The sequence below is a fragment of the Papio anubis genome, chromosome 4 (assembly GCF_008728515.1).
Source record: "Papio anubis isolate 15944 chromosome 4, Panubis1.0, whole genome shotgun sequence".
Taxonomy (NCBI): domain Eukaryota; kingdom Metazoa; phylum Chordata; class Mammalia; order Primates; family Cercopithecidae; genus Papio; species Papio anubis.
This window is the reverse complement of record NC_044979.1, coordinates 51,173,562-51,189,425: the sequence shown is the minus strand read 5'-3', so window position 1 is coordinate 51,189,425 and position 15,864 is coordinate 51,173,562. Positions and strand designations below refer to the sequence as shown.

Below are 15,864 nucleotides of genomic sequence, written 5' to 3'. Positions count from 1 at the left end.
ATGGAGTAATGACACCTACTTTCATGTTTTAAGATTTAAATGCAGTAACATATGTAAAGTGCAGACTCTGATGTTCCATTGCACAACAATGATGTAAATAATGCAAAACCAGTGGATTACTCGTGCTTAATTTATATTTTACTTTGAAATTTATTTCCTTTTTCTTGGTTATCTCTCTAAGTAAGGTAACTATTTTTTATACATTTTCTTTTTATATGTGTTTGTTTATTTATTTATTTATTTATTTATTTATTTATTTTTTGAGATGGGGTCTCACTCTGTCACCCAGGCTGAAATGCAGTGATCTCGGCTCACTGCAACCTCCACTTCCCGGGCTCCAGTAATTCTCCAGCTGCAGCCTCCCAAGTAGCTGGGACTATAGGGGAGAGCCACCAACCCCTGGCTAATTTTGGGGGTTTTTTGTGGAGACAGGGTTTTGTCATGTTGCCCAGGCTGGTCCCAAACTCCTAAGCTCAAAGCCATCCACCTACCTTGGCCTCCCAAAGTGCTGGGATTACAGGCATGAGCCACTACACCCAGCCAAATAAGGCAGCTATTAAGAAGTATTTATAGTCTTAGAGCCAACACTGAGTGTGTGCATACAAGTGTGTGTGCATGTGTGTGTATTTTAGTTGCCGGTAAGAGACAGAATGGAAGTGGGAATTTCAAGAGTATGTTCAGTGTTAGCAGAAATACATCCCAGGAATTTGAAAATTTCCACAACTGATGTAAAATTGGATCATCTTCAGATGGTTTATAGAAAATTGACTATATGTCACATCCTTCCCTTATTGTTGACTCCATTCCATCTTTCAGACATAGTTACCTTGTTAGTATACAGGTGATATATTCTACAGGTAGGTTTACATGACCATTTACATTAATAAACCTTTTTAATATTATTGGTTAATCTTCAGCTTTTCTGCATAGTGGATCCAGGAGTATTAGTCCCATTTAATTACCAAGGATGATGCATCACAAAGCAGCATAACGATCCTTCATAGTACTCACTATCTGCCTACTCAAAATAAGTCGTAAATATATATTATCTTTGTTTATTGGTTTTTTTGTAGAGGTTGGCATCTTACTACATTATTGAGGCAATCTGAGAAATGACAAAGGGGAAATAGCCATTAAGATACAGGAAATTTTCTAAAGATCATTTAAGTGACTACTTTATATAACTATGCAAATAAATTGGAAAACCTAGATAAAATGTATAATTTTGCAGAAAAATATAATTTACCAAATGAACACCAATAGATATAGAAAATTTAAGCTGACTAATTTATATAGAAAAATTATAGAAAGTTATCAAAAGGACCCCTATTTCAAAAAAAAAGCAAAAAACCAGATAGTTTTATAAGAAACCCTACTGCTTTCAGAAAACAGATATTACTACTGCTTCTTAAACTATTCTAGAATTTAAAGAAAGAAAACTTCAAATTTTACAGAGCTAGAAAAAAGCAAGCTCTAGAAGTGAAAATAAGTCAGAACAAATGAACTGAATAGTATATCAGATTGATATATACAACACAGAGAAAATAATTACTCTTGAACATAGTACTCTTAACTTTTTACCTCCCTGGTAGGGTACATTTTAAGAACCAAGAGGATTACAATGAAATCTGAAACTTTATAATAGTTTTGTTGTTGGTAATTTAAAAGCTGTTTTATGTATAGTGTAGCATCAAGCAAATGAGTATGTTCATGGTATTGGAAACTAAGACTTTCAGGAATAGATATGGCATACAAATATGAAGTCAAAAATTAAGAATTTTTTAAGTTTTAGAGTGATTTATTTGGGTTTTATTTTGGAGTATGGAAATGTGGAACTAGACAGAGGTGATAGTTGCACAGCATTGTGAATATACTAAGCACAACTGAATTGCTCACTTTAAAGTGTTTACTTTTATGTGATATGAATTTCACCTCAATAAGTTAAAACATAATTTTGTTAAAGACATAGGAGTTTGGCTTTGGTCATAGCAAAACGGATTGTATTAGACTATTTATCCTTTGTTAAAAATTATGAACCCTCAATAAAATACGAAAAAAGGTATTTGAAGGCCTGGTAGAGCAACCAAAAGCAGGCAGAAACTAGAGGGAAGTCAACCCTTAAAAGAAGGGAATCATACTGGGTGTGATCACATTTATATAGCCTTTCTTCCAGCCGCTTTCCAGTCATGTGGCATAGACAACTGTATAGAACTCAAAGCAAAAAGACACTCTTACTGACAGAGGTCAGATAGATTAGAAAATAAAAGGGGTGTCTAAGAAAGGAGAGAATCCAAAAAGGGAACCCCAGAATCCACATGTAAACTCTTCTCAAATTCTTGGTTGACTCTTGAACCATGGATGTATAGAAAAGATTCCAAGGAGCTCAATGGAAAAGGAACAGCCAGTGGAAAGCAGCAAGGCTGAGAAGAAATTTTGGCTGCTGGCCACCAAGGAGAGACAATTTGGAGTATGAGCCTCATCACGTTAGAGGGGCTTGGTAAAGACCTTGAACCTTTCCACTAAAATCACAGAAGGGCTGCTCCTTAGGAATAGAGACTATATCCCAGGAACTAGAAATTTACTATAACTAAGACCTAAAGCAAAACAGACTTATGCTAAAAAAGGATAAAAATCAAACCTCTCCAAACAGCTGTAAACTGTACATCAGCAGTCCCCAGCCTTTTTGGCACCAGGGACCAGCTTACAGGTTTTCCATATGCAGGAGCAGGGGATGGTTTCAGGATGATTCAAGCACATTAAATTTGTTATGCACTTCATTTCTATTAATATTACATTGTAATATATAATGAAATAATTATGCAACTCACCATAATGTAGAATCACTGGGAGCCCTGAGGTTGTTTCCTGCAACTGGACATTCTTTTCTGGGGATGATGGGAGATGGTGGCAGATCATCAGGCATTAGATTTTCATAAGGAGCGTGCAACCTAGATTCCTTACATGCGCAGTTCACAGTAGGGCTTGCACTCCTATGAGAATCTAATGCCACCACTGATCTGATAGCTCGGGCAGTAATGTGAGAGATAAGGAGTGGCTGTAAATACAGATGAAGCTTTGCTCACTGGCCTGCCAATCACTTCCTGCTGTGCAGCCCAGTTCGTGACAGGCCATGGAGCAGTACAGGTGCATGGCTCTGGGGGTTGGGGACCCCTGCTGTACATAATCTTTGCAAGGGCACATGAATATACTAAACTCTGTTCACCAAGATACACTATATTCTGGGCCATAAAACAAGTCTCAGTAAATACAAAGGATTGAAATCCTACCAAGGATTGGAATCATATAGAGTATGGGGGTTTTGTTTTTGTTGTTTTATAGAGACAGACTTTTGCTTTGTTGCCCAGGCTGGTCTCAAACTCCTGGCCTCAAGTGATCCTCCTGTTCTCAAAATGCTGGTATTACAGATGAGAGCCACTGTGCCCAGCCCCTACAGAGTATGAAAATAGAAATCAGTAACAGAAATCTGGAAAACCTATACATGTTTGAAAAATTAAACAACACTTGTTAGTAATCCTTGGGTCAAAGAACTCACAAAGGAAATTAGAAAATATTTTAACTGAACAATAATGAAAATACAATATATTAAAGTTTGTAAGATGCCATTAAAGCACTGCTTAAAGGAAAAATTGTAGGTTTAAATATTTATTTTTTAAAAAGGTTTAAAATCAGTGATTTTAGTTTCCACCTTAATAATATCTACTCATTATACTGAATATTGACAGTGAAAAAAATAATATTCACTCAGTTTTTTAAAAAAGGTTAGCAGATTAGGGTTTAGAAGGAAACTTTCTCGTTCTGATGAAGATCTACTAAAATCCTCAAGCTAGCATCATACTTAAATATCAAAGGCTTCCCCCATAAGATTGGAAACAAGGCAAGGATATTCACCCTCTGTTTATTCATTTAAGTAATAGATGTCTTAGCCAGGATATAATAAGTCATGAAAGAAATAGAAGGCATAAAGATTGCAAAGAAAGAAGTAAAACATCCTTATTTGCAGATGACACGATTATTTATATAGAAAATCCTGGCCTGGCACAGTGGCTCACTCCTGTAATTCCACCACTTTGGGAGGCTGAGGTGGGCAGATTGCTCAAGCTCAGTAGTTCCAGACCAGCCTGAGCAACATGGCAAAACCCCGTTTATACCGGGAAGTAGAAAAATTAGCCAGGCATGGTGGCTTATGTTTATAGTCCCAGCTATTCAGAAGGCTGAGGTGGGAGAGTTGCTTGAGCCCAAGAGGTCGAGGCTGCAGTGAGACGTGATCACACCACTGCACTCCAGCCTGGGTGACGAAGTGAGACCCTGTCTCAGAAAAAAAAAAGAAAGAAAAAGAAAGAAATAACCCTAAAGTATCTATAATAAAGCTATTATGTCAAAGAAATTAATATAGTGGGGTCACAAAATACAGGTGGGTCAGCGCACAAAAATTCAGTATATCAGTAATTGTATTTCTATACTATAAGCAGTAAACAATAGGCAAATGACATTTTTAAAAATTCCTTTTCTAAGTACACCAAGAAGCCTAAAAACCTTAGAAATAACTTTATAAAAGAGGCACAACAGCTCTATACAGAAAAGTACAAAAACATTGCTGAAAGAAGTTAAAGAAGATCAAAACAAATGGGGATTTTTTATCAGTTGGAATACTCAATATTATTAAAATGTTTGTTCTTCCAAAATTCCGTGGACTTAACACAGTCCCAGAAACCCAACAGGCATTTTTGTAGCAGTTGATCAGTTGCTTCTAAAATTTATGCAGACATGCAAAGAACTCTTGTAACACCCAAGAAATCTTTACAAATAACAAAATTGAGAGACTCACTACCAGATTTCAACAGTAAAGGGGAGTGGCTTTATCTAATCAGTTGAAAGCCTTAATAGAACAAAGATTGACCTCCTCTGAGCAAAAAGAAATTTTGCCAGCAGATTGCCTTTGGACTCAAACTGTATTTCTTCCCTGAATCTCCAGACTGCCAGTCTACCCTGCAGATTTTAAACTTAACAAGCCTCTACAAGCATGTGAGCCAGTTCCTTAAAATAAATCTCAAGCTCGCTCTCTCTCTCTGTCTGCCCCCGTACCACTCTTCCCCATACACACACACACACACACACACACACACACACACACACACACACACCCTCTATTGGTTCTTTTTCCTTGGAGAACCCTTACTAATACACCATCTTAACTAAGTAATCAAATTTAGCATCAAAAAAGTATGAGACAAAGTAACATTACACAGCATAAACTATGAGGGATTCTTGGCAAAAGTATTAAACCTTGTCCAATCAAGTATTTGTTTTATTTTATTTTTACTTTCTGAGGCCTGGCAGAACCAATCAAGTCTGAGTTCTAGTTTTCTAAAAATACAGGAGTTAGAGAAAGAAATTGGACTACACTTCAGACAGATTCAGAATGTGAGAACTTTCTTTGTGCTGATTTATTTATTTTTTAATACTTAAAAAAAGAGACAGGGTCTTGCCATGTTGCCCGTGCTGGTGTCAATCTCCTGGCCTCATGCTATCCTTCTGTCTCTGCCACCCAAAGTGCTGGGATTACAGGTGTGAGCCACCACACCCAGCCAGAATGTAAGAACTTTCTAGAAAACAGTTGGCCTGGCACCTTTTTAAAAAAGTATTGTGTGTCAAGAGACTACAGAAACATAACTATATGTAATGAGTATCCATTATAAAGTTCTCAGTTTGAAAAAAATTCTATGAAAGACATTTGGGAGACAAATAAAGCAAATAATCCAATTTAAAAATGGGTAAAGGATCTGAATAGATATTTTTCCAAAGATGATACACAAATGATCAACAAGCACATGAAAAGATGTTCAACAGCATTAGCCATCGGAGAAATGCCAATCAAAACCACAAAGAAATGCCACTTCACACCCACTAGGATGACTATAATCAAAAAGATAATAACAAGTGTTGCCGAGGATATGGAGAAATTGAAACCAACATACACTGCTTGTGGGAATGTAAAATAGTAAAGCTGCTTTGGAATACAGTTTGACAGTTCCTCAAAAATTAAACATAGAGTTACCATATGGCCCAGCAGTTCATCTCTTAGGTATATACCAAGAGAAATTAAAACATATGTCGATATAAAACTTGCACATGAATGTTCATAGCAGCATTATTCGTAATAGCCAGAAAGTGGAAACAGCTCAATACCATCAACCAATGAATGGATAAACCAAATGTTACCACATTCATACAATGGAATATTATTCAGCCATAAAAGTAATGAAGTACTGACACATACTACAGTGCAGATGAACCTTGAAAACATTATGCTAAGTGAAGGAAGCCAGACTCAAAAGAGCAGATAGTGTGTGATTCAATTTATATGAAATGTCTAAAACAAGTAGTTCTGTAGAGACAGAAAGCAGATTGGTGGTGACCAGGAGGTGAGGGATGTGTATAGATTTTCTTTGTGGGGTGATGGAAATGTTCTGAAATTAGATAGTGGTAATGGTTGCACAACTTTGTGAATATACTAAAAACTACTGAATTACACATTTTAAAGAGGTAAATTTTTATGGCATGTGAATTTTATCTCAATAAAGCTGCTAACAATAAAATAGTAGTCAAAATGGCCCCAATTTTGTAACTGGAGTCTCCTTGTGTGGCAATAACTCTTACCCAAGACTTCTGTTGGTCACATGAAAGGGGAGCATTCAAACTTGTTCATACTTCCAGTGGCTTTTGAGACATCTAAGGCAGATGCCTTCCCTAGTACATACAAGAATCCAAGAACTAAGAATGCACTAAATGTAGACCCTTATAAGCTGTTTTTTATTTTCCACTTGAAAGACGTAGTTTCCCGGCATCTGAGACTTCCCAGAACTTCAGCATCAAAGGAGCAGCTATATGAACATTTCCAGTAGCAGCTGCCATCCACTAGTCGGGAGGAGTGTATGCCACCACAGATCAAATCCCACTTTAGCAAACCTGTACCAGTGGAAATTTCACTGTAACCAAATATTTTGAAGATCTCAATCATTTAAAGTAATAATATGTAATAAAATGCTAGTAAAGTAAGAGAAATGGGATAGTCTCTTAGAATTGACTGTAGTGGGATATGACATCTGTCATTGTCAATAGGCTGAACTTTAGTCATCTTAGAGACAAAGTGTAAAGGATAATAGTTTGCAGTGTAGTTAGAGATGAGAAACAATAAAATGATATTAAGTACTAGATTAATGATTTAAAAAATGCTATAGTAATTCAAAATTTGCTACTAGTGTCCATTTATAGAGCACCTACTTTGAGCATGAAAACTTCCTGTGTACTGGAGATGGAATGACAAAAAGATCGCCTCTACGTAAAGTCTGTTATTTAAAAGTTTGGTCAGGTATTCTAAAACGTTATTAACAAGTTTATATACTTAAAAGCCAAAAGTAATATTTTATTTTCTTCTGTAATAGATGCTGTGAGAGAAGTGAGGAAATATTCCTCAGTTCATACCATTGAGAGGAGCTCCACCAGCAGACCTGATGCCTATGAACACACACAGATGAAACTTTTTAGGTCTCAAAGAAATCTTTACATTTCTGGATTTTCACTATTTTTTTGGCTGTAAGTAAAAAAAAAAAAAAAATAGTAGAAGCACAGTTTAAAAACACGATTTATGCTTCTCTTTCTCGTTTTGTCCACCTTTACTGTAGGGTTTTGTTTTGTTTTTTTTTTTTAAAGAGAGACAGCCTTTTGCTCTGTTGCCCAGGCTGCAGTGCAGTGGTGCCTTCATAGCTCACTGTAACTTTAAACTCCTGGGTTCAAGTGATCCTCTCTCTTCAACCTGTCGTTTCTAGGACTACAGGTACACACCACCATGTAGGGCTAATTTTTAAATTTTTTGTAGAGATGGGGTCTCACTATGTTGCCTGGACTGGTCTCAAACTCCTGGCCTCAAGTGATCCTCCCACCTTGGCCTCCCAAAGTACTGAAATTATAGGCACAAGTCACTGTACCCAGCCTACTTGTAGATTTTTTTATAACATCTTTGTAAAAGAATTCAGATGATATACCCAAATAACAAACAGTAGTTAGCAGCTTGTAGGTTTGCAAAGTCCATAAGGCCCTGAATGATCAGGCCCCTGCCTCTCTGTGGAGCCTTGTCTCATGCATGTCTCTGACATGTACAATATATTCTACCCTTACTGACCTTCACCATTTATTCATTCATTCCATCTTGCAACAAATATTGATTGAGTTCTGTAGTGTACCTAACTCTTTCCCGTTTTAGGGTCTTTACACAACCTATTCCTTTTGCCAAAACACTCTTTTCTTTCCTCATTTCCTGGCTAACTCTTACTCATCCATTAGCCTCTTTCTCAAAGCCTTCTGTGGCCATCACTACCCACAAACTAGGTAGGTCTTCTCTTACAGATGCTCAAAGAATGTATATATACTTCATTTTCTAGTGTCATTCATGGTTGTAATTAAATACTGTTTAAACTTTTGCTTACCCAACTAGGAACTAAACCCCCGAGGGCATGGACTTTGCTGTTTTCCGCTGCATCTGCAGTGCCTAGCAGAGTGTCTCAACACTTAGCAGTTCCTGAGTAAAGGAATGTCTGCTGAATGAGTAATTGAAGATAGTAGTCACTACTTCTAACAATGGCAGTTACCCATAAACAGATGTGAGCGAGCTGTTCTTCAGCTTGATTGACCTTACACAATGTTCCTTAAATAGCAGAATTTGAACTGGGCCAAAAAAAGAATTATCTTCCTGGCCCTGCCACACTAGATGAAATTTTCCTGTTTCTAATCCTCCAAGCTAAAGCCTTCTACAGGAAAACAAATAAGTACCACTGAACCTGTATTCTAAGTGCTGGTCTTCTAACAAAGATTCCAAGGAATGAGACATGGTCCTGTTTTTACTAAAAGACGAATTTAAAAAAATAATGGGTTTTGCCTAAACGTCATCTGCCACCACCACACCTATACCTAATGGGGAGTAATTTGGCAATGACTGTTTTAAAATAAGTTTCTGATGATTGGCCAGTAACACATTATTCTGATTTTTTTTTTCTTAGAGTGTTGAGACGTCTGGTTACGCTTATTACTCAACTGGCGAAAGAACTGTCAAACAAAGGTGTACTTAAAACTCAAGCAGAAAATACTAACAAGGCTGCCAAAAAATTTATGGAAGAAAATGAAAAACTAAAACGGGTATTTAATTTTCTTTGTAAAAATTAAATGTTGTTAGTGTTCCCAAGGAGTAATATATTTGTTTTCAGCATCTAATATATTTGTTTTCAGCATCAAAAAGAGCATTTTTATATTGTATAAGCAGAAAATGATCATAATTAACAATATTTTATGTAATGATTGTTTCAAGAATAGTTTTACTATTCTTTAGAAATGCTTGTTCCCACTAATATTTTCACTATTGTTTGGATTTGCTTTTTCTCCATAGTGGATTAATACCATTGGACCTATTTTCTGTGATTTAAGGCAAAAATAGTATTCTGGGAATATGAATTTTAATTCCTTCATTACCCTTAAGTTTACTTTATAATCTAAAGTCTTTATAACTCCGTTTCCATTTCTTCTTCAGTTAAAGTATTTTTAAGCCTAGATTTTAGTTTTCTTTTAAATGATTGGTTTACAGAAAGCAGAGAAACGTCATTGATGCTAGATTGATAATTTCACATAATATTCGAAATATTTAATGTTATTCCTTTATTTTCTATCCTTTGATCTCATTTCACAGTGGTAAAAATAAAAACACAGTCATCAAAGCTTTGATTGATACGTGATAACTAAACTCGAAAGCACATAGCCTTGTATTTATGGAACAACTGATCATGTACATATCTTAATTTAAAATTATACACATCATTTTGGAGTAATGATTTGTAACCATCAGAACACTGCTTTTTTTCCTCTTCAGTTGTTTTTCTCTTATTCCTTAGCTCTAAGAAAATAGAAAGTGTTATTTTTCCCATACATACTATAGTTAATACACTTAAATTAGTCTTGCCCTTTTTTAAAAAAAAAAAAAAAAAGCACCCTCCTCAAAATACTTTTGCAACTTTTCTCTTGGAATTGTTTTCAGAACCATTTACCCATGCAAGGAAACTTATGTCATGATTACCAATTCCTTGACCCTGCATGATTTATTCTTTCTGTTTGTTTGTTTTCTTCTCCTTTGGTACCATGCTATTCTGATTCACTGCTTCCTGCATAGCTGTGACCCAATCAGTGGCAGCACAGATATGCTGGGCTAAAGCCAGTACACAGTGGGGAGAAAGTCTGTGAGCCGGACATAAAAGCAGTTGTCAGTGCCCAAAATATAACTAATTGACCAATAAAGTGATCAATAAAGGCCATAAGTGAGAATATAGAAGATGACATCTATTTCAAGGTGCTTCATGTAGGTTTTGAAAAATAAGCTAAGGAAAGATAAGCTTGTGAAGACACCCCCTTTGTAATGTCCTTTCTTCCTTTCCTCCCTTTCCTTTCCTTCCCTCCCTTCCTTCCCTTCCTTCCCAGACTGATCTCAAACTTTTGGCCTGAAACAATCTTCCCACCTTGGCCTCCAAAAGTGCTGGGATTAATAGGCAAGAGTCACCACGCCCAGCCATACCTCATCATTCTCTATCAGAGACACATTTTCCATTGGAAACTGCATTACCCTGACATCCAAGAGACTTAGGTGCTAGTTCCAATGTGTGACATAGCACAAATCACCTATGTTAATGGGCCTCCAAGTTCCTTAGCTATAAATAATAGTTAACATTGTGCCAGGTATTGCTTCAAGTGCTTCACAGTAAGGTTTTTAACTGTTAATTTTCACAAAAGCCCCATGAATTTGGTATTGTTATTATCTGCATTTTATAGACGAGGAAACGGAGGCACAGAAAGGTTAAGTGACTTGCAAAAATCATTCAGCTAATATGTGACAGAACTAAAATTTGAACCTAAGCAGCCTGACTCTAGAATCCACATTCATAACCACATTATTTTGTGCCCTCAACTCCTATGTTATCCGATAGAACAATTTCCACGTGGTACCTGTGACCCCTTTCTGTTCTGATATTCAGTTAAAGAAATGAAATAATTACGAAAAACCAATTACTTTTAATTTTGCTACTTCAACGTGATAGAGCTTTACTGTGCTCTGATTTTTTTTTTCCAGCCACGTAACTTACCAAGGTGGGATAATTTGGATGAGACAGTGAACACCTGTGTTGTTGTAGCTGGTGGTCATTAAATTTCAGATTTCAGGGTTCTTGGTCTTTCTCCAGCGTCAAGTTACACATCATAAATTTAGGCAAGTTTACAGGTGCAGTAGTGAAAGCTTATTTACAAGACTAACACAAATCCAACTTTTCCAAGTCAATGGCATGAAAATTCAAGCAGTCAGCGAAAACATTCCTGCAACTCAATGATTCTCTTCTAATTTGGGTAATCACTGGAGATTTTATGAACTGAATTCAGTGAAGTATTAGCTGGAGTTGTTTTCAGCTTGAAGTAGGCAACAAATTAAAAGGGATTTGGAGAATTTTTTTCTTGTGCTGCTCTTTACGAAAAAAAACTTTTTTTATTAATTTGAGAAGATATGAGGCTCCTTTAGTTTCAGAATGTACTTCAGTCCTCCTGTCTCCAAAAAATAGTCCTTGGGATTATATAATATATGCATTAGAGCTTTAATTCCTCCTTCTGAGCTGCCTAATCTCTATATAGCACAGTAGTACTGTATTTGGTCTTGTGCTACAGTTTTTATGCTCGTCTCATCCTTTCTACTAGATTGAAGTTACTCAAAAGTCGAGACCATGTTTCTCTTACATTTTTATCTCTTACAGCACCTTGCATTGTAAACTATTTGCATGTAGTCATTGCTCAGTAGAACTTTGTGTTTTGTTGAATATATGGGCTTACATTAGAAAATGAATCACCCTGCAGTAGAAATTCCTCTCTTATGTCAGTCTGTTTAAAATTATCCTGTGTTCCTTTTTTACCTGACAATAGAACCTGTCAGTATCAAGTTGCTGCCACTGGCCAGGTACAGTGGCTCATGCCTGTCATCTCAGCGCTTTGGGAGGCTGAGGTGAGACGATTGCTTGAGGCCAGGAATTCACGACCAGCCTGGGCAATATAGCAAGATCTCTGTCTCTACAAAATATATATATTTATATGTTTATATATAATTTTTTTTTAATTAGCCTGCAGTGGTGGCACATGCCTGTAGTCTCAGCTACTCAGGAGGCTGAAATAGGAGGATCACTTAAGCCCGGAAGGTCAAGGCTGAAGTGGCTATGGGTTGCACCACTGTACTCCAGCCTGGGTGACAGAGTGAGACCCTGTTTCTTAAAAAAAAAAAAAAAGAAGAAGTTTCTGTCTCTTTATTTAGTCTACTGACGTACAACAGTATACGTATTAGGTTTTTCAAACATTTACTTTGTCTTTCTTGGTAATTTAAATTCTTTGTCATTTCTTTAAGTCAGCTTCTTAGTTCTGATGATAATTATAGTTTCTGTTCACAATACAGATTATGAAATTTTTACTCCATGATAATTTTATTTTGATCAGTTGTTTTACTATTTGGATCTTAATTGTTCTTGCCTAGAAAAGATAAGCTGCAAACACTAACATTTTTAAAACCAGAATCAATTTTAAAATACAAAGAGCTTTAGAAAGGATTAATGGAATAAAAGTAATTTGGTAATAACTATTCAGTGAAAATTAGAATTTTCCAGCTGTAGAAATGGCCATCATTTCCCACTTACCCATCTCCACTCTGACATATTCTTCTCTTACAAATTTGTCTGTATAAAAATAGGCTGAGTAGATCGCTCTACAATCAGAACATAATGGTTTTCTAGTTAATATCATCTTCAGATCTGTTTTTTTCCCCTTAGATTTACATTTCTCATTAATTGATGGAGAAAGACTGACATTATTTACCTAAATACTTTTGAGAATATTATTTTAAATTCTTATGTTCACTTTAGAGATTTCAGCCATAATAAGAAATCTTTTTTGTGTGTTTGCCAAATATTAAGTTTCTGTTAGCAAAAGTACATTGTAGAAAACTATAAAATTCTGAAAAGGACAAAGAATAAATTATAGACCAGTAATTTTAGATAGGCTACTCAGCTCATTTTCTGTAAGAACGTCTGGCTATTGCAATTTAAGCTTAATTCTTCCTATATCTCCCTTTTGCAATAGATTTTGAAAAGCCATGGTAAAGATGAAGAATGTGTTTTGGAAGCAGAAAATAAAAAACTAGTACAAGACCAGGAGAAACTGAAAACTGAATTAAGGAAGACTTCAGATGGTAACTTTGTGTACATGTGAAAAAGTAAAAAGACTAGCAGGATACTTTATGCTGTACACTTCACTGTTTTTCCTAAAACAAAACTAATGCCTAAATGTTCTTCTAAGATACCAAGAATGACCTATTTATAAATTCTTGTTCAAATATGAAGATAAAACATTGTATCAGCCAAGAGAAACATGCTCTGTTATACAGAAAAACATGTAGGTGTTTAAGATCTGTGTTGTAAATACAGATGTTCTTGCCTTAGCAAAAGAGCTATGTTCCTAAAAAGTTGTTTATAAATGTGTTTTTATAAAATGAATCACATTTTTCCATCATCGTATATTCCTCCTCTCAGAGAAGCAATTGCAGGGGAACAGTTTTCTTACAAGAAAATATATTGTTTATTTCAAGCACTAATATATTCTACCTGTTAGACATAAGGAAAGCGTTCCTTGAGAGAGACAGGTAGGCACAGAGTAGGCAACAGTATCTGGGATGTCAGCTAAGAATTTGAGTGTCTCCTTCCAACATAACATTGCAGTGTAGGCTTGAAGTGGAGCATCCCAACTCCATTTCCCTGAAGGCAGCGATTTCTTCTACATTAAAAAAAAAAAAAAAAAAAAAAAAGTTTTGCTACTGTTTTTTTCTTAGTCAAAGAACAAATTATTTCTGTTGCATCTGCATAGCACAGATAAGTAGATACCCCAAATTCAATGTCATCCCAGAAAACTCTGAGTGTAAGTTTGTGGCTTGACGCTTTGCAACATTTCTGCATACAACAGATAGGTTTTTATGTTGGCCAGACACTGAGAAACCTCACCATCAATTGGTGTTAAGGTACATTGTTTGGAAAGGGTTTACTTCAGTCAGGATGTATTTGAATTTGAGATGGAAAACATAAAAATAAAAGCTAATTCTGTAAATAGAACAAAAATCCACCGGAGAATATTTATGTGATACAAAACGCTTTAGTCACGTTCCTACTTTTTACTTCAAGTGAAAAAAAGAAGACAGTTCAGAAGCAATAAGTTAAAAAATAAATTACCCTTATAGACAAAGTGGTATATTATGTAGTTGGCATAGTGTAGCCCAAAATTCAAGAATCTTTTAGTTGGTACTGTTGCCTTTTCTGTAATTCCAAAAGATTTAGAACATGATCTAGAAATGTTATTGTTTATATGAAAATGAATTTAAGTTACCTACCATTTACAACAGACATTTCAGAAGAGAAACTAGTGTTCTTTTTTTAACCCTGCATAAAATATAGCTACTAATTCTTTTGAAGAATGAAGCCATCTATTTCCAAAACACAAAAATATTGCTTCAAAATCCTGCTTTTTTCTGTATCCACCAAGAATCTCTTTTCTTATGTTATAAGCAGGGTGGTACAAAACTAAAAGAGACAAGAGTGTATGTGTACTACAGTTTTCTTAACCCTGCTCAATTTAGTTTCTCTTTTCATCTTTCAAAAATTCCAGCTCTGAGATATTTTGAGCTTTAACTCTTTAAATCTGGCATAAAACTTAACTTAGTATTATATGAGCATTTCTTTAAAAGACAAAATCAGATTTTAGAGAAAATGAACTCTTTGACAATGTAAGCATTGTGTTTACAATCTGATAACAAGTGATAGCAGCTTCTGTGTTTGAAGTATAGACTGCAGAGATACTTTCGAAGTGAATTAGTGTTCAGGTAGAGGCAGATTTTACCTGTTTGAGTGTGTCCTGTTTGGTTCTGGCAAGATATATAATATTTTATGAACACGTTTTATTTGCTCTATGTTTTTTTAAAAACTAACATTTGTAATGACCTTGAGAAGATCAAAGTTCCATTTCTAAAGAGAGTGTTTCCTTGGTCATGTTCTGTTGACCTAAACCAGTTAAATTCAGTAAGGTAAGAACTAAGAAAATATATCAATTAATAGTGCATGATTTGGATGAATTCAGTGGTACAATACTTTGTGCACAGTACCACTCAAAAATATTCACTGATTTCTAAATATTGAGGGTGTTAAGGTGACAAGGCTTAAGAAAGATTTAGAAAGAGATCTTATATTTGAAAATTGAGTAAAAAAGCAGTGTTTTCTTCTTTTTACAGGAAAATAGAGTGTTTTCCATGTGAATTTTCTTATCCTTCATGTTACTTAAATCTAAGTGAAACATTTTCTCCCAAATGTATTAGTGGAAACAAAATGTAAATACAAATGTTTATTTAAGCTAGTTAGCCCAAATTTTAAAAGTGGCATTCTGTAGGCAGCTACTAAGAACACTCTATCAGTTGTGGCAAACACCTTCAGGTTTTAACCTCCAACTCCTATTTTGACCAGAGTTTGTAAACTATTAGCGGTGCTTCCGTGCAGTAATATCACCCTGGCACAAACATTGTATTTAGTGGAAAAACCTTCTGATTTCCAAGGAGATTGGCTTTAAAGGTCTCTTCCAGGAAAACTACTTATTTTCATAAATGAATACCTTCCTTTATTCTTTTTTTTTTTTTTTTTTTTTGAGATGGAATCTCACTCTGTCACCCAGGCCGGAGGGCAGTGGTGTGATCTG

The 15,864-nt window shown here is 35.5% G+C and overlaps 1 protein-coding gene across 4 annotated transcripts in view; it reads left to right on the top strand.

Annotated features, from left to right (window-relative positions):
- Positions 1-15,864, top strand: part of BCAP29 (B cell receptor associated protein 29) — a 43,763-nt gene that overhangs the window by 7,100 nt on the left and 20,799 nt on the right. For all 4 annotated transcript variants that reach the window (XM_009203643.4, XM_021935328.2, XM_009203644.4 and 1 more), the window contains 3 exons: positions 7,464-7,614; positions 9,075-9,210; positions 13,216-13,324. In XM_009203643.4, the coding sequence (XP_009201907.2) occupies positions 7,464-7,614; positions 9,075-9,210; positions 13,216-13,324 (396 nt within the window). The remainder of the gene's footprint in view (positions 1-7,463; positions 7,615-9,074; positions 9,211-13,215; positions 13,325-15,864) is intronic.